Below are 24,635 nucleotides of genomic sequence, written 5' to 3' on the forward strand. Positions count from 1 at the left end.
CAATACGTTTCCGTAGTAAAAGTCACTCAATAAAATGATATTTTATCGTTTTAAAGCAGAAGTAAGCGATCCGGTGGTTTAGTCTAACTTTCTGTCAGCAGATGGAGTTAGCAGTCCCCGCCCTCGTCCCTACGTCACCACATTCACGCGCGTCCCTTGGCTGCACACACAGAGAGGACTGCCCCTTTATGCCGTTCTCTCTCCTCATTGGATAAAGGTTGTAGGATACAAGGAAAGTTTTCTCCTGGGCTCAGAGCAGAGCAGAGTGACTGACAGACCCGTGTTTCAGACCAAACACTCTATAGAAGTGATTGCTGTCGGAAGATACAACTATTTAAGACTTAGATTAACACAAAAATATTGCTTACTTCTGTAAGTCAGAAAAATTATTACAGAGCAATATTATATATATGCAATACGTTTCCGTAGTAAAAGTCGCTCAATAAAATGATATTTTATCGTTTTAACTACTGCTTGCGGGACGGTGTGAGTCCCCTGGTGCAGAAACAGTGTTACCTGCTCTCTGGTCCTGATGCTGCTGCTCAGCTCCTCCCACAGTCGACTCAGAGCGTCGTCTCTCCGTCGGGCCTGCTGGTCCTGCTGCAGGCCGCGGCCCAGCTGCTGCACCGAGGTCAGTCTGCTGCGGCCCAGAGCCGACACCTCCGACACCAGAACCTCCAGCTTCTTCTGCAGAACCTGCACACCGAGACACGTTTATACGGCGTCTTATCAAAACCCTCTGGTTTCTAGTTGCTCTATTAATGTATTTTATTGTTTTCATCTTTTATTCTTGATCTTGTCTCTTTCATTCACTACTGCTTTGTTTTATTCATTTTTATTCTTATTCCACTATTTTTTACGACGGAGTATTAGGGCCACATTGAGAAAAAAACAAAACACAGACTTCGAGAATAAAGTCATACATTTACGAGAATAAAGTTGTAAATTTACGAGAATAAAGTCGCACATTTCCTTCGAGAACAAAGTCATAACATTACGAGAATAAAGTCCTAAGTTTACGAGAATAAAGTCGTAAATTTATGAGAATAGTCGTACATTTCCTACGAGAATAAAGTCGTACATTTCCTACGAGAACAAAGTCATAACATTACGAGAATAAAATTGTAAGTTTACGAGAATAAAGTCGTAAATTTATGAGAATAAAGTCGTACATTTCCTACGAGAACAAAGTCATAACATTACGAGAATAAAATTGTAAGTTTACGAGAATAAAGTCGTAAATTTATGAGAATAAAGTCGTACATTTCCTACGAGAACAAAGTCATAACATTATGAGAATAAAGTCGTAAATTTACGAGGATTAAGTTGTAAATTTATGACTTTATTCTCGAAGTTTGTGATTTTTTTATTTGTCAATGTGGCCCTAATACTCTGCATATTTCATGGTGCAGTGTCTGAGTCTATTATGATTTTACTTCTTGTGTTGTTTTCAGTTAAACTGTAAAACACTTTGCACTGGTTTTGATTTGTTTAAACTTGATTGATTCTTTGGCAGAAGAAAAAAGTGATTTAATTGTTTCAATCTGTCAGTTTCCAGAAATCCAACATCACACATCTTATGGTTTAAGAGACTTAATCAGAATAAACCTGAGGATCCAAAATGTGTTCGACCTGAACAAACACAAAGAGCAACAACGTAATAACAAATATCATCCAATCAAACGTCCTGCAGCCGACTGGACAACCCACACAGGTTACTATCCATTTATTTGTCGTGTGATGTCGTCGTCTGATCCTGATCATTTTATTTTGTTGCTCTGCTCTTCAGATGTGTCACAGTTTCTTCTATCCAACCTTTCTGTTTCCTGTCACCAGTTTAATATCTTAAATCCTCTTTTTTTTTCTCTTTAATCTCAGCTGGAATGAAAGCAGCACTTTCACTCAATAAATCAAAACCAATCACACGGAGCCAAGACAGAAACTACTAGATAATAAAAAGATGAGATCTCTAAACTAAAAAGCAGGTTTAATCCTCTGTGACTCACCTCCACGTCCTCCAGGTCCTGTCCTCGGTCCTCCGACTCGGCCGCCGTCTTCTTGGAGGTCAGCCATGTTTGTAGTTCTGTGGCCTCTCGCTCAAACACGTAGAGACGCAGCTGGTCCTCCAGAGCGGCGCGGCGAGACGCAGACAGCTTGAGCAGAGACTCGAAGAGATGGAGGACGACGGGCAGCGAATCACTGACCAGGTGGCTGAGACACAGAGACACAAAGACACAAAGTCACAGAGACAAAGACACAGACACACAGACACAACGACCAGTAGGGTTCGTTAGAAAACACAGATATGGTTGAATGAGTCTTTAATGAGCTGTGTGTGTTTCAGGGATGTAACCATATGGAAAATGTGACATCTCAATTATAGTGACCAAATATCACGGTTATCGATTTTATTGTTAGTTCAAACAAAGTTTATTTATAAGGAAACGTTGCTTCAGTGCAGGTTTAAATTAACACTTAAACTCCCTTTAAAACTAATTAAAACATCCCAATAAAACATTAAAAATACAGTTTTGAACCGGATGTTGATGGTGCTGTTAGTGTGTGTGAGTTAAAAGTTTTACACCTTTGACCTGGTCTCTCTTTCCTCTTTTCTGTCTTTTCTTGCTCTTCTCTGCTCCGTCTCTCCTCTGAGTTCTGACAACACTGTGCATTAGTAATAAAGCTCCATGTGAAACAGAAGCTGAGTTTGCGCCTTGTAATGCGAGAAACTTTCATGTTTCTTCATTTGGAATGAAGACTGCATTTCCCATGAGCTCTAGCGTGCGTCAGGGCTCCAGACTAACTTTTTTTTTTGCAGTTTTAGGCAAATTACTTTGGAAAGGTATTTAAAATCCTGAAGAACAGTGTAGTTGGTTACAGTGAATCTCTCTGTCTCAACGAGGAAATGCTGCGGGCGAGTCGACCACTAAATAATAATATCAAAATAGAAAAGAGAAAGCGATATATTTATCGAAAATGGACCCATTAACAAGTGTGGGTAATATAGATTCATCCACAGTAATATGAGACAACCTTCACTGGGCGTCTTTAAATGAAGCTTTGATTCAGGGAAAAAGTGGCTAAGTGTCTCCAAACCAAATAGAAAAAGCTGCAGCAGCAACTTTCTTCCTGCTGCTCTACAGACAGGACAAGTGTCTTCAGCCATCCGTCCCTCAGCGTTCCTCTGAAAACCAAAATACGTCCATATATACTTGTGATTTGTCTTTTTTCTTTCGCTCTAAATTCCTTCGTCACAAATTACATATGCTCTGTGTCTGCCTCAAGAGACTTGGTGAGTCTGGTTTTACATCCTGATAATTATCCACCCAGATAATGACATTAATTTACCAAGATCGACCGCCATACTGGTGATTGTTACATCCCTAGTGTGTGTGTGTGTGTGTGTGTACCTGTTGGGGTGTCCTAGGTGCTGCAGCGAGGCCCCCCCCTCCTGCAGCCTCTCCAGCGTCCTCCTCTGGTTCTCCAGCTCCACGTCCACAGCGTCCAGCCGCCTCAGCAGAGCCTCCGTGTTCTCCTGGCTCCGCCCACAGTCCCGGGCCTCCAGGCCGGAGCGCTGCTCCTCCAGCCACAGCTGCAGCTCCGACACCTGCACACGGGAAAGCACAGGAAAACACATCCTCAATGACCTGACATCTCTCTCTCTTAAAGGACAATTCCGTGGCGATGCGGGGACAGACACAACTACCGCAAAACAGGAGCAATTAAACTGAACATCTTCAGATTCCTTCTTTTAGACCTAAAATGTTAGGAAAATACACCCCCAAATTGAATTTGCCCGGAATTGTCCTTTAATAAGGCAGCAGCAACATCTCAGTTTCTTTTTCTCTGCTCGTTCCAGTTTTGGGATTAGAGAAGAGCAGGATGAGGAGAATTTATAAAACACAAAAAACACTTACATCCGATGAAATGTCATAATAATGAACTTGTTTACAGCCACCGATATACAGAACTCACCTCTTTAAATTGGCTTTTAATGTATAAATTGGTGTGTTTTATACTGTTTTTAATTTCATTTTATTCTGACTTTGCTGTTTGTTATGATTGTTAAAGTGTAAAGTGTCTTTGAGCATTTGCAAAAGCACTTACGAATAAAATGTATTATCATTATTATTTTTAAATCAAAAATCCTTGACTATTCTTTTTTTTATTACATGTTTTCTATATAATTTCCCTATTTTTCTTTTGCTTATACACCCTCTTAAACTGGAAAATATTTGTGCAGCTCTGTTGCCCTTTGGCTTTGTGCTACTCATACAGGTATTGACCCATATTTCAATACAGTAACTTAAATATGGCAAAATAAGCAAACAATATCATTTATTCTTGAGGGGACAAAAGTTGAAGATCTAAAGAACAAGGCTGAGATACTTTAAATAAAAACATTTCAAGTCTTAATAAATCCATCCCGTCTCAGTGTTTAGAGAATAAACATAGAATTAATTGCTCTGCACAGGAAAGATAAGGCATCAATAATACGGATATGAGCGAGTGTAGTGGCCGTCACCTCGGAGAGGAAGGTGTGGATGCTGAGCGCCTCCTGGAGGAGTTTCCCCTTCTTCTCCGCCTCCTCCGTCAGCTCCTCGTGGAGACGCTTCAGCTCCTCCAGACGCTCCCGGATGTCGTGAGACGCAAAGTGACGACCTCGGACCTGAGAGGAGCAGAAGAGCAGAGTCAGTAATGTGTTTTTATTCTAATTTTAACATATAAGGAAATAAGAGTTATACTGGTTCCTCACCAGACTTCGTCCCGCCTCCTGGACCGCCTGGACCAATGAGGCGCGGCTCGAGATCTCCTGCATCACAGCCTGGGAACAAAACAAAAACACTATTGGACCAATATTTATATTCATTATATAGTTATAGTTATATATATATATAATATATATTTATATTTACAGACTCCAAGTCCATTGATAAAAAAAAAAACAGACAAACAAAAACCAAAACACTTGTAGACACCACACTTTCTGTCCACACAAGTTAAAAAGGTGCAGTTGCTCATGCCAATATTTAAAAGAAAAGCATTAGACAAATCAATTGAAGCACATTGAAATTAAAAATTAAAAGTTAAAATAGATTTAATTCTGAATTGTATGACAGGGTATTATGACCACATTGAGGGAAAAAAAACACAGAATTCGAGAATAAAGTCGTAAATTTACGAGAATAAAGTTGTAAATTTACGAGAATAAAGTCTTAAGTTTACGAGAATAAAGTCGTACACTTCCTACGAGAAAAAAAGTCATAACATTACGAGAATAAAGTCGTACGTTTCCTACGAGAAAAAAGTCATAAATTTACGAGAATAAAGTCATAAATTTACGAGAATAAAGTCGTACATTTCCTATGAGAAAAAGGCATAACATTACGAGTATAAAGTCGTAAATCTATGACTTTATTCTCGAAGTTTGCGATTTTTTTATTTGTCAATGTGGCCCTAATAATCCTTCATAGAAATGGAACATATAAAACAAAAAGAAATGTTAAAAAACAGAAAGAAAAACATACAAATCATAAACAGAAATTCTAAAAACACTAAAAATGGAAAAAGGTGCATTAAAAATGTTGGAGAAAAAACTAAACAAAGGAAAATTTATAAAAACAACTCAAAATCAGCAAGAGGAAAAGAGAAGATGTAACAAAGTTTTAAAGGGAGTTGAATCGATTTGTCAATGAATCGATACATTGAAGAGTTCATTAGGTCATATTATTTTTTAGGAGCAAACAGATTAGGTGTGTTTCCACTGCAGGAACTTGGGGGTAATTTTACGGGGCCAGCCTCGTTGGTGCGTGTCTCCACTGCAGGAACCTCCCCCACAGGGCCATTTACAGGAACTTTTACAGGGGCCAACGGAGTACCTACTCCAGGGTAGGTACTCCGTTTGGCCCTGAAAAGCTCCTGGGTGGGGCTTGAGGTTAACCCGGCACTGATTGGCTAAAGCTAGAGCAGCTCTGACGCCACCAGAACGCACCAAAACAACCGGCATTTTTAAAAGGGGGAGCAGAAGGGGAGCATTAGCCTAGCAGACACCGCTGTAAACAACAAGAAACAGCAGGAACATGTACACAAATGGACCGACGATGAGGTGCAGACATTGATTACATTCTCTACGGCACCGAGGAGATTCAGAGGGGGTCGATCGTGGTGAAATGAAAAAGTCTATCAGGACATATCAGCGCACCTCGACACACTGGGGATCCATCACACTGCAAAATGCCGTGAAAACTGAAAGTGAAACTTAAAGACCACAACAACCGGAGCAGTTCCGACCGAAAAATAAACATTATATAATAACAATAAACGTTGTTCGTTGTTGTTATGATTTTTTTGACCTGCCTGGGTGACGCCACGGTCGAAACCGTCGCAAAGCGATTAAGCGGCGATCGAAACATGACGTCGCCACGGGGTCCTACTCTGCAGTGGAGACACGGCCACTGAGAGAGCCGAGTGAGAGGACGGTTCCTGTAGAAGTTCCTACCCCCTCCCTTTACCAGGAACTCCTGCAGTGGAAACACGGCTATTAACAGAGAAAACCATCTGTAGATCTACTAATGCAGATCTAAGGTCAGATGTCTGTCATGGCGGTCTGCAGGCGGTCTGCAGCCGTCATGTTCGACGTCTCGCAGCGGTCTGCAGGCGTCATGGCGGTCTCATGGCGGTCTTGGTGGTCACCTGGTGCTTGTGCAGCAGCTGCTGTGAGCTGCTCAGCGACGCCCCCAGCTCTCTGGAGGAGACCGAGGGCAGCCGGTCCCTCAGCCAGACCACCTCCTCCTCCAGGTCTCGGTAGAACTGGAACAGGACCTGCCAGGCCTCCAGGGTTTCCCTGCGCCGCTGCAGGGGCTCCGACAGACTGTTGTACCTGCACACACACATTATTTTTCCATCAATATATTTCTTATGAACATTTCTGTCTTAACACCTCATGTTCTCTGTTCAGGGACTACAGATGAAAATGAGCTGGTAGCTTCTGTAACTCTGGATGAGAGCTGTGCACTGTCCCTGTTAAATAAACAAATAAATACATTTAAAAAAAGAATGAAATAGGTTTGTGTGATATTTACTAGATTCAGAAATATCAATTTGTAGATTCAGTATGACAAACCACTGCACTTATCATAATAAATTATAGATTAATGAGTCATTTTCATGTTAATAATTCAATATAAGAAAATGTTTTCCATCAATATATTCATTATAAAATAAGTCTGTGTTATAAACACTAGAGTCAGAAATATAAATGTTTCCTTTTGTTTAATATTTTTGATTAATGAAGATCAAACATCGTGTGTTTTCTACATTACACAACCAGACTTCCCACTGGTCCCAGACCAAGTTCAAATTCAAGTTGACTTTATTGTCACATATAATTCTAAGTAATTATGTACCTTTGGTCATTTGCATACATAAATAAAGATACAAGAAAATAAAAGAAGAGACCTGTTGATGGTTTGAGCCACTCTGGTCTGGATCTCCTCTGCCAGGAAGTTTCCCTCAGAGTGGAAGGTCTTCGCCGTCTCCATCAGGTCCTGAGCAACAAATACAAAACACATCAGTAATAGACCGAATCTCCTTGTTGTCTACAACTACTTCCAGTAGAAAACCAGCTGTAATTTGAATGAGATTAATAGTAACGAACGAGAGTTTAGCTATAGATCATATTTTTCACGCCCTATCACCGTTTAGACAAATCTGAAATGAGATATACTTGTGTCATTCTGTATCTTCTAAACTGTGTTTTTATGTTTCTTTTGCGCACGTACGTATGCACACGTCTAAGAAAAATTTCCACTGCTATGTGCAGGGGACAATAAAGGTTTTCTCATTCTGTGATTCCCCCAAACTGAATAAATACAACACACAGCAACACAAAACACACACACAGAAATAGTAATGTTTCTTCAATCATTTCAGATTTGTGTAAATGGTGATAGGGCGTGAAAAATATGATATATAGCTAAACTCTTGTTCCTTACTACTGTTCTCATTCAAATTACAGCTGGTTTTCTACCCGGAAGTAGTAAGTAGTAAAATACAAGACGATTCGTTCAATAACAATGCAAAAAAAAAAAAACTACTAGTGAACTGCATTGTGGGACATTGTGGGACATTATAGTGGGCTACCTGGATGCGGTCCCGGTGGCGGTCCACCTCCTCCTCCAGACCCTGCAGCTCCTTCAGCAGCCGGTTGACGGCCGGCAGCTCGCTGCCACAGTCCTCGCTGGCGGCTTCGCGCTGAGCCCAGACCAGCCACTGGTCCAGGTCGTCCAGGGAGCGCTGGAACTGCAGCGCCTGAACGCACCACGCAGAGGTAAGTGTGTGTGTGTGTGTGTGTGTGAGTGTGTGTGTGAGTGTGTGTGTGAGTGTGTGTGTGTGTGTGTGTGTGTGTGTGTGTACCTGGTAGGCCTCCTGCAGCCGGCTCTTCTTCTCCTTACAGTTGTGGATCAGAGCGTCCCAGCCGTCCGTCAGCTCTCTGAGCCGCGGTCCGACCTTCACTGCAGCTGATCCAGAGTCAGACAGCAGCTTCTCCCCCTCCTGACACACACACACACACACACACACATTAACACACACGCACTTTATAAACCATCTAAACCATCATAACTGGAGATACATCTGTTAAAGGGATAGTTCATCATTTTGTCAAATTGGCCCATTGCCATAATCCCTATAGTCATTAGCAGTAGGTTTGTTACCTTTAATTGTCGGTGCAAGCTATTTTTAGAACGGAGGAGCAGAGCCGTGAGCTGCTCAGAGCTACGCTACGGAGGCTCATTATGGGATTTCTTGGTTTCCCTCATCAAACTCATCAAATACACAATCCAACAACTCCACAACGCTCTGGTGGACAAGTTGTGAGCTGCACATTCACCACGCTATGAGATGATAACACAACGTTACCACACAGAGTTGTTTTAGAGGGAAATTCATGCAAAACCTCTGATGCACGTTGCCTTCAGGGACAGTTTTTCATCAACAGTCTCTGTATTTCCCTCTAAAACAACTCTGTGTGGTAACGTTGTGTTATTATCTCATAGCGTGGTGAATGTGCAGCTCACAACTTGTCCACCAGAGCGTTGTGGAGTTGTTGGATTGTGTATTTGATGAGTTTGATGATGAGGGAAACCAAGAAATCCCATAATGAGCCTCCGTACCGTAGCTCTGAGCAACTGTTGAACTATCCCTTTAAAGAGTCAAACATTAAAGGATCTTTTCTTAGTTTTTCTTTCATTTTTTGAGTCTAAACTGTTGTAGTGAACAGTGATGTCACCCCCCCCAGACCTTGGTGAGTGTGTCCAGTCTGTAGCGGTTGGCCTGGACCTCGGCCTCGAAGCTCTGATGTTTCAGCAGTTTGGCCTGGAGGTTGGTTGGTTCCCTCCAGCTCTCATCCAGAGCCACGGCGTTACGCTCGTTCAGCCACACACACACCTGCAACACACACGCACACATTAAATACACACCACAGAGTCAAATAGACTGTCAGAGAGGCTGGACCAGTAGGTTTCAACCCACCAGACCTGACACAGTAAGGTGACGTTTGTTTGGATGTTGTTCAGCATCAGCTACATAAGCGCACAGACCTTTTTAAAACACAAATTAACAGAGTGGGAATGGAAATGCCACTGCAAAGTTATTCCACACTTTTAGTAACACAAATGCTAAATTAGACGACAAATAACAGTAAAAGTTGAGGAGAAAGTGCGACGCCATTTTGCTTTGACGTAATTCCAACCGAGTCTCGAGTTCAAAGGCCGTTCTATTGCATTTTCTGATTTGGAGGTTGGCCCAGAAAAAGAGAAGAGAAAAAGAGAAAACCCAGAAATAAGCTGCATTTTTAAAACCCAACGTTATTAAAAAAGTGTCTAACAGCCAGAAAAAAGGGAGAATAAGTTGGTAAAAGACGTAAAATGAGAACGAAGAGTAGTAGAAAAAAAAAAGTAGCCAATGATAAATACGGCAGTTCCGATCGCACCATTATGTGACGATTGAAACGGCACCGTTTCCAAATCTAGTACCGTAGAGTACGGTTGACGATAGTAGAGTAGAGTATTTTACAGTAGACTATAGTAGAGTAGAGTATTAGTACCTGGTAGCTGCTGGATAAGAACTGCTGCAGCTGTAGAGATCCATCCAGAGCTTTGTGACGAGATCTGATCTGCTGCTGCAGCTGACTGCGCCTGCACACACACACACACACAGAGGGAAGGCATCAGTGTGTGTGCAGTGATGAACCTGTAGCTGTGTCTTCAGTGTGTTCAGTGTGTGTGTGTGTGTGTGTGTGTGCGTTAGGAGTTGCATGACCTCAGATGTTTTAAAGTCGACTCTAATGTTATGAAGTTCGAGTCGACGTCGACTAGTCGCTGATGACTTCATTCATATTGTTCCCGTCATAACTAAAATCACAGGAGGAGGGAAATGCTCTGCAACAATCTGTTTCACTGACTGACGCTCATGTGCAGAAATGAGTCCACAGAACAGCAGCTTTATAAACAACAAGCTGTAAATCAGTTTGTTTTTTTGTAACATACACTCCTATACAAGTGCAAAAGAAAATACTGTAGCGACTGTCCGGGGAGGAAAACGTCACCATCACAGTCCTGTCAGTCACAGTTTTTGTTTTTCACTCCTGGTTGGTTGTTTTTTTCCAATGAAAAGCGATGTGCTAGTGTTACATGCTACTTTTTTTAATAACCAAGTTTACCAAGGCGGTGAATTCAGCAATAGAAGATAATTGAAATCAATTAGGGTGAGGGATTATCTTCATTCAGCCACTCAGCTGCTGTTTCAAGCAGCTCTTCTCTTGTACTGTCACATGATCAGAGACTAGTCGACGTCAAGCTCAAAGCGTCAACGTGGAGCAGTAAAGTCGACTAATCAACTAGTCCAGTGGTTCTCAACTGGTGGGTCGGGACCCAAAAGTGGGTCGTGGACCCGTTCTGGATGGGTCGCGGACAGCTGGTCAAAAAAGTTAATAATATTTAATGCACATCTGATGTTAACGAATGAATAACTTATATTGAAAGGCACGCGTCACGTGAACACATGCAGTTGTAATGCTCCTCAGTTTCTTATTAATGTGGCCTGATGCAGTGAATCTGGTTTTGTTTTGTGGGTCTTTATTTTGTGCAATTTGATATTTATTCACTTTAGTGAACATGCTCTGAATGCAGAGATGCATTAGAAGTCAAATATATCGTTTTGTTGGTCTCCATTTTGTGCAGTTTGATATTTTTTTATTCACTTCCGTACATGCAGTTGTCATGGTAACTCCTCAGTTTCATTCATGTGCTCTGAAATGCACTTTGCTCAATAAAGAGGTAAGGGGTTTTTAAAGGCTTTAAAAAAAAATTCTTGGTTTGAATTCTATAAAAGTGGGTCGCGACTTAATGACCATGGGAAGATGTGGAGCCCAGAGTGAGACTAGTTGAGAACCCCTGAACTAGTCGACTAGTCTGTGCAACCCCTAGTGTGTGTGTGTATGTTCAGTGTGTGTTCAGTGTGTGTGTGTGTGACCTGAGGGCCAGTGCTCGGCTCTTGGCCCGGATGGCCTCAGAGTCGTAGTGTTTCTGCTGGATCATGGTCTGGGCCTGGTCCTCCAGCTGCTGCAGCTGCTGGGTCTGAGCCTCCAGAGCTTCTTCCAGCTGCTGCTGCTTCCTCTGCAGCGTCTCCACCTCCACCACCGTGCTCTGAAACACAGCGTCAACAAACCTTCATCACGTGGCCAAAACCAGACGAGACAAAACGTAAATAGTGGCCATGTGACGATAACTATAATAAAATATATAACGCGATATTGTTGACGAATAAAAATGAGACTAATGTGGTTTACAAAACAAAAACTCTGCTAGAATGTCTCTTCTTTGACCAAAACAAGACGAGATGAAATAACGTTATAATGTTTAGTCGCGCTATTATTAATATTTTTCCTAGGCAGCGACGTCACTTCCTCAATCCTCACTCACGGCATTATTTAGTAGAAGATGCAGCTGCGGTGGGTTAGTGTTAATGACTCTGACACGTTGTAGTAAAGTGGGTTTCTCCAAAATATCTGCTAAATATAGTGTGTGGGAACCGAAAATAAATAGTTAAGCAGAGTATCTTCCATTCCATGTCTGTAATAGATGTATTCTTGAGTCTTTTAAGGTAGCAATTAGGGGTAGGTATTGCCAAGGACCTCACGATACGATACACATCACGATACCTGAGTCACGATACGATATTATATTGCGATATCCAAATTTTGCGATATATTGCGATATTCTACATAGTTCGCTGAAAAATGTAAAAGGCATTATGCATCTTAAAATCCGAGTTGTATATACATCAGATGATAGTGATAATTCATGGGACAAACTGAGTCAATGTAACTCAAATTATCCATGCCATTTTATTGTAACTATACAAGCGCAATTTACAACAACGTATTTGCATGAACACCACACAGTCTGAGGTAGCAGTACAGTGACACCTCGCGGAGCAGAGGTGCGGAAGTCGTACTGGATTTACGTCTGAATACAAAATATCGCGATATATTGCCGTATCGATATTTTTGCCCACCCCTAGTAGCAATAATATAATAATAAATATATAGATTAAAATCATTGACTAAAACTAGACTAAAATGTTGTCGGTTTTCGTCGACTAAAACTAGACTAAAATAGTTATGGGGTATTCTGACTAAAATGCTCTGAGTTTTAGTCGACTAAAACTTGACTAAACAAAAAAGAGCATGACCGTGACTAAAACTAATAAAAACTAAAATGACAGTTTGGCACAAAGACTAAAATTAAAACAGGCCGCCAAAAACAACATTACTGCGGAACCTCCCGTCCAATCAGAGCGTGTGTCCTCACCCCCAGGTCCTGATTGGACAGAACCGCCTCCTTGTTGCTGAGCCAGCTCTCACATGTCTCCACGGCGACGTGGAACAGCTGCAGGGTTCGAGCCTGCTCCAGCATGCGGCCGCGGGTCTCCCAGGCCCGGTCCAGTCCGCCTCGGGCCTCCTCCAGCTGCTTCAGAGCCTTCTGGATCTCCGCCTTCGAGCCGTGACCGGACCGGATCAGACCCAGCCCGTAGTCCCGCACCGAGTCCATGCGCTCGGTGCGCGCGCCGATCTCCGTCTGCACACACACACACACACGGTTCACTGTGGATCTGATCGTAACAAGTCGATGCCGCCATTTACGCATCATTTATAAGAAAAAAAATAATTTAAAAAAACTTCAAACATTTCCTCTGACGGATCAATAATTGGTCCTATATTAATAGATATGTAGATAATATTTTGTTTATATAATAAGTACCAAGAAAATCTATAATGGTGACATCACTACGTTCCAGCCGTCTTTTCTCTGTTCTGTTGATAAATGTGACGACAAACCACGTTTGTGTTGAGACATATTTACCTTTCTAACTCTTTTCTTACTTCATGTTTCTGCTGAGTGGAGCTTTAGTACAAGAAAGTTTGATGTAAAACTGTTTTTTGGGTTGTTGTTTTTTTATAAAGTAGCCTAGATAGATAGATAGATAGATAGATAGATAGATAGATAGATAGATAGATAGATAGATAGATAGATAGATAGATAGATAGATAGATAGATAGATAGATAGATAGATAGATAGATAGATAGATAGATAGATAGATAGATAGATAGATAGATAGATAGATAGATAGATAGATAGATAGATAGATAAGTGTATTGGTCACATGCAAAGCTAAAACCAAGGTTAAAAAACAGTGCAGTGAAATGCAAAAAAACCAAGCTCTCGACTGTACCAATGAACTAATGAATTTAGAAGCACATGGGTTCTGTTTTTTTAAATATCTTTTTAATCGTGGTATCAGATAAGTATCTAGAATCGTGGAACTTTACTGGTGTTGGCATCAACTAGTGAATTCTGGTCTGGTGACAAGCCTAATCCACCACACACACACACGGAGGGAAGAAGGAGGAGTAGTGGGTCACCTTCCAGTCCTGGTGCTCCAGGATGAGGCGGTCCGACTCGGTCCGGGTCTTGGGAAGACCTTTGTCCTCCAGCTCGCTGCTCTGCTTGAGGCTCCACTCCAGCAGGAGGCGCTGGTTGGCTCTGAACAGCTGCAGCTGGTGAGCCTCCTGCAGCTGCTCCTTCCTGCACAACAACAATAACAACAACATTTCCCATGAGCCTCTTCTCAGTTAGTTGTGTCTTAATCAGGAATATACAGTGGAAATCGCTTATAGTGATCACGGATATAGTAATCAACCGCTTATATGGATCAAAAGGCTTGGGACAGAATCATCTCTATACAAATGCTGCAATAATTTGTTCATAATAATCAAGAAATCTGCTTATAGTGTTCATTTTTGGTCATTTTATGAATGAAAACATGTGCAGAAACAATTTTAAAACTACGTGTATTTACTTTATTACTCTCATGATTCATTGCTGGACGTCTGCTTCTGCTGCTACAGTATAGCTAACGTAAATGAGTCGACACCGGGCGCAAAACACCGGGCAGCAAGCGCACAAATCATGGCTGGAAAACAGGAAGTCATTTTCTCTTAATGGAAAACGTAGTCTCCTAGAGGCTATTTATAATGTTAACCACAGTAAGCTATACATTACTGTGCTGTATTGTGTCCAGTATTTGAGTTACGTCTGCGCAGTAATTAAACAGCATTTGAAACAACTGTACCATGTTTGAAACATTAAATAAAATTCAGAGGATGCTGAAGTTGTCTGTTTTGTTACATTTTTCTCATTGATAAACTATACAAATGGCATTTAGATGATGTTCTGCATAAAAAATTAGGTGGAATAATAAAAAAAATCGGTTATAATAGTCAAACTCTTATAGTGGTCACATTGACTCTGGGCCCATGTGATCACTATAAGCGGTTTCCACTGTATTTGCTATAATCAGTCAATCAGTGAATGGGTCTGACCGGTGTTTGACCTCCTGGTCCAGAGTCTTCAGAGCCTTCTGCACCTCCTTCTGTTTGTTCTTCAGGTTGTCGCTCATCACCGACCGAGCCTTCAGGTGATCAGACACCTGCGTCTCCAGAGCCTGGTGAGGTGACCACCAACAATATGACGACTCTTAAATGTGTAACTTAGTTTTTCTCGATTGCTAAGACACATTTCTCGAAAGCTTCTCTCCTTTTCTCTAAACTGTGAACACAAACCCCTATTTTCAAGCTACATTCACAAAACCTCAGACTCTTCTTGCAAAACCAAACTTTCACCTCAGAACTTCTGACATGGATCGTTTTTCAATTTGGATAATGATTTCTGTGTATTTTCTGGCCGAATGTGTTGTGGAATTGTTGTTGAAAAAAGATACCAAGCATGGACTTGTGGTACAAAACGGCAAAATCAAAAGTATTAAAACAAAATAAGCTCAGACCTCTAAAGGGTTAAGTCCAGTCTCACCTTTGACCTCTCCTGTATGACGCCGGCCTCTTGCTCCGTCTTCTCGTGGCGGCTGATCAGGTTCTCAACGCTCTCCACATCGAAGCCACAGCCCTGACCCTGCAGCAGCAGCATCTGCACCCAGGGGAAACCGCGTTCACACACACAACCAGAATAAATAAAAAACAGACAAACTCCACGGCCCAGCTGCTGTTCAAAAGGGAATAGAATCGGAATATAATCGGATTCTGGATCATGGATCGGATCAAATCTTGAAAATGGCAAGGCAAGGCAAGGCAATTTTATTTGTATAGCCCGTTTTTACAAACAGTTTGTCTCAAAGGGCTTTACATGGCATCGTAACAACATCCTCTGTCCTTAGACCCTCACATCCACTGAGGAAAAACTCCATGGAAAACCCTTTTAACAGGGAAAACCAGGAGAAAGCTCAGGGTGAGCAACAGAGGAGGGATCCCTCACCCAGGACGGACAGACGTGCAATAGATGTTGTTACAGACAAGAAAACAGTTTACAGTTTGTCACAGAATGTGCGAAATATGGAAATGAAAATGTGTTGTTTCAAAACTAAAAACGGATTCTGAGATCAGATCAGTCTTGGTTTTAATCTGGATCAAACCCTCAGTTTGTGTTGTTCAGAACTTTTTAGTCAGATTGGGAAAACTTTGATCAAAAACACCAGGATTATTCTGATCAGTGAGCAGTTTGGTGGATTCAGCAACAAAATAGGATTTAAATTCAATTCAAATTGGTCAAATAAACAACATTTATAATGTAGGATACAAACATTGATATTTTGCATCTGAAATTTAAATTTTAGTGATAAAGTAAGAAAGAAATAACTTTTCCCCAACTACTGGATAATTAAATGAAAATTGAAATTTGTATTTTGAATTTTGAAGTTTGAATTTGAAACGCATGGAAAAATATTCACAATGTTTTTGACTTTACTGCAATTTTTATTATTTTTAATTCATTTGTTGGGGGTCAGATCAGGTCTGGCTGTTTAAAAGACACGGAAAAAACAAAAAACAGCACAGAAAACAATGTGTAGGCCCCATTTTCACTCATTATCCAGATATGTTAATCTTGAAAAGTTTGGACCAACTGTGATTTGAAAAACTGGATAAAAGTAAAGACGGATTATGTGATCCTGGATAGCAAAATATAATATAACTTTGCTCCAGATTAAACCTTCTGAAGCTTCTAAATCTAGAGGCGGCACCGACTTTCTCGTTGGCTCGGTCCCGGACTTCCTCCAGCTCTCTGATGAGGCCGTGGATCACCAGCGCCGCCTCCAGCTTCTTCTTGTACGTGTTCAGATCTCCGTGGAACTTGCTCCACCTGGAAGAGACCACCGGGTTTATGCAGGAAAGTTAATTCTAAAACCTTTTAAGACTTTTTCAAGACCTTCTCAATATTTTTCAACACCTCACCGCCACTTCAAGCTGTAACCATTTACATCAGTGACACTTTTAACTTGTTTGTAATAAAGACTATAGACCACTATGATACAACAGAATTTAAAATAGGCTGGGATAATAAATCAAAGGCAAAGTTTGTCAAAAAACCATTGCTCCACTCAAAAAACAAAAACAACAATCTTCTTTTCTTTTTTATGTACCAGTTCATCTTTGGTTTTTAATAAAATGAATAAATTCACACACTTTCACAATGTTTTTTAGGACTCAAACTCTTGGACAGCTAATTCAGAAAAAATACCTTGAAAATTTAAGACTTTATAAAGTCGTGAAAAGACTTTTTAATACTTTTTAAGGGTCTTAATTTTCCCAAAATTGATTTATCACCTTTAGGGATGTCACGATAATAGATTTTTTTTGGTACGATTATTGTCAGAGAAATAATCACGGTATTACGATTATCACGATTATTATGCATTAATTAATTTCACAACACTATTAATGTGTAAAATCAAATATAGTTAAAATATACATTACTAATTATAAAATATTTTAAATATCTATTAAAATATGACCAATTATTAATCCACCAGGGGGAAGTGTTTGAAATATTCAAGTCATTAATTGTCATCGATACCAAATGTTTAAGTTAATTTTAATCTTTTTTTTTATTACAAATGACACTCTAGCATTTAAATTCCTACCAATTCAATGCTACGTTAGATAAATGGACCAGTATCTGTGCATTCACCTTTACTTTGGCGCCACATCTGCCGACACGGTTCATACATAATCTTTTTTTGGAAAGTGACGGTATTTAGGAATCTTTGCGATCAATTAATTGCAGTGTTTAATACCGCGATTAATTGTGAAAACAAGTAATTGTGACATCCCTAATCACCTTTTAATACTTTTCAAGACCCCGCGGATACCCTGAGACCAGATGTATTTATGTTTTTAGGTGTTTTCTGATTGGACGCCACCTGTCGTTGAGCTGCTGCCTCCTCTGGCTGATGGTCACCAGCTCGTCGGCGCTCTGCCTCCTCTCCAGCCGCGCCGCCAGTCTGTTGATGGCCGTGATGTGGGCGTCGTCCACCGTCACTTCCTGAACAGAGAGTACATACAGTATACCTTCACTCACATCATCAGTAACAACAACACGTTTCAATATCTAATAATAAACTTATACTCAATCCCTATGTTTTAATGGAAAACTGCTCATATTTTAATAGGAAGCCACATTTTGATGTTTTGTTTTTAAATGAACTGCATGATGCCAGTCTCCATCAATTTCTTTATTTGGGCTTTTATTGTGAAATATCGCACAGGTATACTGATTGTTACACATCTGACAAATACAGCATTGAAATCGTATACGGTATTCGCCTTTAGAACCGTTAATAAATCTGCAATGATGCAATTGAAAAGGCTGTTTTTATTTCTGTCAAATTGACTTGGCACTTTTGTTTTGCACAATAGGAAGGATCACAGTTTTTCTTTTTGAAACAGAGACTACATGGACTCATATTACAGATTGATTCATTGTTTTTGTTGCAGCTCTCTCTGTGTTTGGTGAGACGATCTCCGACTCCGACGGCCACTCACCCCGTCTCCACTTCCTCTGAACTCGCTGAGCTTCTTCAGCAGCTGAACTCCGTGCTCGTAGTCCTTCCCTACGTCGCCCACGTTGATCATCACCTCCTGAAACACAGACGGAGTCAGAGAGAACACAGAGTTACACTGGCTCCATTGGCTCCCAGTCAGCTACAGAATAGATTTTAAAGTTCTGCTACTGGTTTACAAATCACTGAATGGTTTAGGTCCAGAATACATGAATGACATGTTAGTAGAGTATAAAGCCTACCAAGCAGAACTGAGATCAGCCCCAACTGTCAGCACTTTAAAATCCAGGTTAAAAACATTTCTCTTTTCATGTGCTTATAGCTGAGAACTTAAAACTTTATCTATTTTCTTTTCTTTTACTTTTATTTGCTCTTACTTTTAACTCTGTTTTTAGTGTTTTGTTTGTTTTTATTCTGTCTTATGCTTCTTTTTTTAATGTTTTGTCTTTATGTAAAGCACATTGAGTTGCCTTGGTATGAAATGTGCTGTATAAATAAAGATGCCTTGCCTTGCCTAAAGATCCAGATTCATATGTTCAGGTATGGTTTGTTTGTGATTGTGGATTTCTCCATCTCTCACCTTGTGTCTGATCCAGGCCTCCACCTCCTGCACCTTCTGCAGGAACTCCAGGAAGTCCCTGTTGTCCTCCAGAGCTTTCCCCCGCGTGGCCACGGCGCTCTTCAGCTCCTCCCAGTGCAGCTGCAGGGCGGCGGCGCTCCTCTTCACCTCCTTGGACCTGGGGGGACGGAGGGAGACCAGCTCCTCTCCGGCCTGCAGCCACAGAACGAGACAGTCAGTCCAGGTAAACACCAGGGTTCAAACACATTTTAACCAACTCATTTCCATGACTTGACTTGATGTCTTGACTGCTGCTCTTTCAGATATTGTCCCTCTATTAAATATAAAAGGAGGCTCCCACATGTTTGAGCTTTACACCGCTGACTAGTATAATCAGAACAGACATATGCTGTGATTTTCAGTCTTCTATGATTATATTTAGCTCAGTGGTTCTCCTAAATTGATACAAATTAGACCACGGGCCCTCATTGGACAAAATTTTGAAGCAGACGCCAGAAATACACAAATATTTACTTAGTTAATGGACATTCAAATCAGGCATGAATTTTTGGAAAGATTGTAGAGACATTTCTGGAAAAAAGTGGTACAATTTCTCCCAAAAATGTTGAATCATTTCTAGAAAAAAGTGGTAAAAATTTTTCCCAAAAAAAGTAAAAAAAAAAAAAAAAAAAGAGTTTAAAAAAAAATGTTACTTTTTTTTAGAAAAACGTGGTAAAATTTCTCAAAAAAGTGGCAAAATTCCTCAAAAAAAACTTTTTAAAAAATTCTAAAGAAACTTTTTAAAAAAAAGTGGTAAAAATTTCTCAAAAAAAAAGTAAAGAAATTCGAGAAAAAAGTGGTAAAATTTCAAGAAAAAGTTGAGGACGCCTTGGCCTCTCGCATTGATTTTGCCTACCCTTTACAGACGGGGCGTGGGGGATTCATCTAATTGAATGCGTCATGTGCATCTACAGTGACATTAATGGGTTTGTGCGCTCTGCCTCCCCCATATGTGAAACGTTTCACTGCATAAGATACATTTAGCTTTCCCTGGGTTCTGGTCCTCTCCCTTCTCCAGCCGTGACTTATATCTTATATTTCTCTGTGTGAGGCCAAACTTTGTTAAATGAACATCTTCCTGAAATTGTTGTCACTCGATCAAACCTAAAAGTCTTCATAGTCGACTGCATCTTGCAAAGCACGGCGACTGACTGATCAGATCAATGTGCAAGATTAGTCAATACAACATTTTTATTTAGCAATTTTAACCATCAATCACATAGGCTGTTATTACTAAGTGAGAAAAAAATTCCATGGCTTCTCCAAAACTTGACTTTGACAAATGACTTTTCAAGGTTTTTTCAAAACCTACAAACCCTGGAATACAGATTATTCTGGATCTACATCTGGATTTTAATCTTTTCGTTAGCTCGTATCTCCTCAGGTTCAGTGTCTTAACATCCCACCTCTTCACGTCTCATCTCGTCTTTTTATAATTCACCTCATCTCCAGTTTTATACCTCTATTTCACCTTTTTTACTTCTCATCTCCTCCTCCATCTCTCCTCTCCTCCTCCCGTGTCTCTTCTCACCTGCAGCACGGAGCTGATGATCCCGCCGTGAGCCAGGATCTCGGCCTCAAACACCTGATGCTTCTGCAGCAGCTTCATCTTGGTCTGCAGACTGCTGAGGTCGGCCTTCCCATCCTCCGCCATCTTCTGCATCCGCTCAGACACCCACTCCTCCGCCTGACACACACACACACACACACAGCAAGTTGAGGAAAACTAAGCTCCTGGGCATCTTCCTTGATAACAAGCTGTCTTGGTCAAAACACATTGACACTGTTGTACATAAAATGGGTAAGTCACTGGCCGTGGTAAGGCGATGTAGGAAATACCTCACAGCAAATACGGCAAAGATTGTTTTAAATAACATTGTACTCTCACATCTGGACTATTGTCAGATAGTATGGGCAAGATCTACACAAAACGATCTGAATAAGTTACAGCTGGTGCAGAACAAGGCAGCACGCCTTGCTCTGCAATGCCCATACAGTAACAGCATCAACAACATGCATTCCTGTCTACAATGGTTAAAAGTAGAGGACAGAGTCAATGCTGCATTACTTCTCTCAATATGGAAAATATTACAGTTTAAAACACCTTTATATCAATACAATCAGTTAAAACACAATCATGATTCATATCCATACGCCACCAGACAGGCAACACAATGCTTCCTAAACCAAACACCAACTTTCTGAAGCACACAATAGAATACAGATCAATGAAATCATGGAACTCCTTAGTTACCGCTGCCAATAACTAAACTCACACACAAACTAACCTTCAAAAAGCAAATAAAAAAATATCTTGGAATTTCAAATCTGTAAAATAACATATGAACACATACACATGCACACACACATACATACAAAGGGTCTTATGTAGGGTAATAGGGTCTCTTGTTGTCATTTTCATTTGTTTTACCCTCTTATTTTTTTCTTTTTATTTTATTTTATAACTGCTGTACATCAGAGTTATCTTACACAGGTTCTTTGATGTGGATGACAATCTGATGGTACAGATTTAATGTAAGATTTTGTTGACTTGTCTTTCATGTTGTGATTGCAGATTTATGTTTAAATGTAGCTACTGGTTTTAACTGTGAAACCTCAGGAAGACTAGCGGCGTTCTAGAGCGCAGCTAATGGGGATCCTAACAAATAAAAACACACAGAGTCAGACTGACAGCTCAACGCCGGACTGAGCTCCATGTGTTTCCGTGGTTACCTGGGAGACGTCTCTGTTGAAGACACACAGCATCCGGGACAGGTCCAGCTCCTCTCTGCGTCTGACCGACAGCTCTCTGATCCGGTCCCGTCTCTGCAGGACGGCTTTCAGTTTGGACTTGACCTGTCGACTCTTCTCTCTGCTCAGCTGCTTCTTCAGCCGCTCGGCCAGATCCTTCAGAGAGGACAGCTGAGGACGGGACACAGCCGTTAGATTCACCAAGAAACAAGACAGAGAGACAAAGAGAGCAGGACGACCGACATCCAAGTCTAGTAGGGAAAACTAAAAGCTCGGTTACAAGCAAACCAGACATGTGACCACCTGTAACATAATACAACTATGGATTACATTTTGTGCAACATCTACACACTTCTGCTTGTGCAACTGGGTGTAATGGGCATCGGGTAACACAACCTGGCACTTTAAACTGATGTGCACTCTAGGGCCTTGTGCAATACTATCTGGCACTTTGATAAATACTCTTATAGGGCATCGTGCAAAACAACCTGGTACCTATGCACTCTTGCACTATTGCATCACTTTAACGCAGCACTTATGCACTTTATCTCCCAGAACAAAACTCTTATGGTCCCCCTACCTGTGGACTAAATGAATGTGTTTGTCAATATGTTCTTCATTGTCATAGTTGCCTTTTTGTGTTGTCTTTCTCTCTTTTATATTATGTGTAATGTGTACTGCTGTTGAACTGTTTTTATGTTAATGGGACTACAGATGGAAATGAGCATCTTGCTATAATCCGGCACATTTACATGTTATGTCCATTAATGTGCGCTCACTGTCCCATTCAAATAAATAAACAAATAAAGTAAAGTAAAGTAAAGTAGTTCCTTAAAGGAGCTGATAGCCAGGTTGCCAGATAGCAACACGCTATCCTCCACCCTGCTCCAGCTCTACGTCACCGGAGCTGTGACCATGTGGTAACAGGAGGAAATGAAGCGGACAAAGCTGTAAACGTGCACTGGGAAAACAGATTATTGTGCAAAAAAAGCTCAAAGGAGTGAATATTCTGGTTGTAATATTGTTGTCAGTTAGATCAGTGTTTCTTTCTTTAGTCTCTGGTGACATATTGGGTGATTTCATGACCTCTCATACGTTTCTTCCATATAAAACAGACAGATAAACGGAGGTTGACACTCACCTTGTCGTCCTGTGAGCTCAGCAGTTTCTCAAAAGCTTCGTGGCGTTTGATCAGACCCTCCGTCTCGTCCACCGTGGTTCCCAGAATGCTGTTCTTCAGCAGGATCTGGAGAGACACAGCAGAGCAGGATTAACCCGAGTCAGGACAGGTAGTTATCCTCCAGATGAAGATGATGATGGTGATGGTGATGGTGACTCAGGCTGAGCTACCTCCTGGGAGGCGGAGGTCTTGTCGGTGCTGCTGACGTCCCGGTAGAAGACCTGCTCCAGATGAACCGTCTCCAACCAGCTCTGCTTCCTGCTCCACTGCTGCTCCAGCTTCTCCCGCTCCGCCTGCAGCGCGTCCAGCTTCTCACACACCTGGAGGTTAAAACACACAGGTAAAACTCCTTCTCACACACCTGGAGGTTCAAAACACAGATAAAACTCCTTCTCACACACCTGGAGGTTAAAACACACAGGTAAACTCCTTCTCACACACCTGGAGGTTCAGAAATACACAGATAAAACTCCTTCTCACACACCTGGAGGTTAAAACACACAGGTAAACTCCTTCTCACACACCTGGAGGTTCAGAAATACACAGATAAAACTCCTTCTCACACACCTGGAGGTTCAAAACACACAGATAAACTCCTTCTCACACACCTGGAGGTTCAAAACACACAGGTAAAACTCCTTCTCACACACCTGGAGGTTCAAAACACACAGATAAACTCCTTCTCACACACCTGGAGGTTCAAAACACACAGGTAAAACTCCTTCTCACACACCTGGAGGTTCAGAAACACACAGATAAACTCCTTCTCACACACCTAGAGGTTCAAACACACAGGTAAACTCCTTCTCACACACCTGGAGGTTCAAAACACACAGATAAAACTCCTTCTCACACACCTGGAGGTTCAGAAACACACAGATAAAACTCCTTCTCACACACCTGGAGGTTCAGAAACACACAGATAAAACTCCTTCTCACACACCTGGAGGTTCAGAAACACACAGATAAAACTCCTTCTCACACACCTGGAGGTTCAAAACACACAGATAAACTCCTTCTCACACACCTGGAGGTTCAAAACACACAGATAAACTCCTTCTCACACACCTGGAGGTTCAAACACACAGATAAACTCCTCTGAACACAGACCAGAGCATAACAACCAGCAGCCTCGTTTATAAAACTTCGTGTAGGATTGTTAATAAAAGGGTACGTGCAGTAACATCATCATCATCATTATGAAGGTGTGTGGGGGCTTTTATTTTGCCGTGGCCATGCGCCACAATTAATTAGACATGTAGCGGAAACCCTGTTGTTGTCTTGTGAGTGAACTGCAAACACGGGAGCAGATGGGGTGAAAGTGGCTACGTCACTTAATTCGCATACAGCTGTTTCCATCCCATTCGAATCAACCAAAACCCGACCATAGCGAGCGTATTTCAGTTTGTGCGAATCAGGGGATTTTAATTCAAATTACGGTGTTTCCATCATCATTTTCCGATGCGATACATCTAGATGCATCTAAATAGCTGATGGAAACACAACTAATGACTCAGTCCAATGCAAAATAACGTCATTGAATTAATCATTCTGATAACATGGATCTAATGCATGATACGGGTTGAAATTAAACGTGTGAAGGGCGATAATAA

General features: G+C 41.2%; 1 protein-coding gene across 1 annotated transcript in view; it reads right to left on the minus strand.

The window, feature by feature from the left end:
* The window catches only part of sptbn5 (spectrin, beta, non-erythrocytic 5), a 95,271-nt gene that overhangs the window by 14,735 nt on the left and 55,901 nt on the right, over positions 1 to 24,635 (minus strand). Inside the window, exons 44-67 of the mRNA XM_085767980.1 lie at positions 23,193 to 23,342; positions 22,984 to 23,088; positions 21,825 to 22,013; positions 20,623 to 20,778; positions 19,053 to 19,244; positions 18,456 to 18,551; positions 17,834 to 17,955; positions 16,659 to 16,773; positions 15,433 to 15,546; positions 14,946 to 15,067; positions 13,986 to 14,148; positions 12,873 to 13,139; positions 11,533 to 11,705; positions 10,106 to 10,196; positions 9,301 to 9,447; positions 8,416 to 8,553; positions 8,143 to 8,310; positions 7,459 to 7,547; positions 6,694 to 6,880; positions 4,757 to 4,825; positions 4,526 to 4,669; positions 3,411 to 3,607; positions 2,007 to 2,211; positions 517 to 696 (exon numbers count right to left, since the gene is read on the minus strand). Coding sequence (XP_085624106.1) covers positions 517 to 696; positions 2,007 to 2,211; positions 3,411 to 3,607; positions 4,526 to 4,669; positions 4,757 to 4,825; positions 6,694 to 6,880; positions 7,459 to 7,547; positions 8,143 to 8,310; positions 8,416 to 8,553; positions 9,301 to 9,447; positions 10,106 to 10,196; positions 11,533 to 11,705; positions 12,873 to 13,139; positions 13,986 to 14,148; positions 14,946 to 15,067; positions 15,433 to 15,546; positions 16,659 to 16,773; positions 17,834 to 17,955; positions 18,456 to 18,551; positions 19,053 to 19,244; positions 20,623 to 20,778; positions 21,825 to 22,013; positions 22,984 to 23,088; positions 23,193 to 23,342 — 3,579 coding nt within the window. The remainder of the gene's footprint in view (positions 1 to 516; positions 697 to 2,006; positions 2,212 to 3,410; positions 3,608 to 4,525; positions 4,670 to 4,756; positions 4,826 to 6,693; positions 6,881 to 7,458; positions 7,548 to 8,142; positions 8,311 to 8,415; positions 8,554 to 9,300; positions 9,448 to 10,105; positions 10,197 to 11,532; positions 11,706 to 12,872; positions 13,140 to 13,985; positions 14,149 to 14,945; positions 15,068 to 15,432; positions 15,547 to 16,658; positions 16,774 to 17,833; positions 17,956 to 18,455; positions 18,552 to 19,052; positions 19,245 to 20,622; positions 20,779 to 21,824; positions 22,014 to 22,983; positions 23,089 to 23,192; positions 23,343 to 24,635) is intronic.

The sequence above is a fragment of the Trachurus japonicus genome, chromosome 22, assembly GCF_045865225.1.
Source record: "Trachurus japonicus isolate A0001 chromosome 22, Traja_1.0".
In the NCBI taxonomy this organism is placed as follows: domain Eukaryota; kingdom Metazoa; phylum Chordata; class Actinopteri; order Carangiformes; family Carangidae; genus Trachurus; species Trachurus japonicus.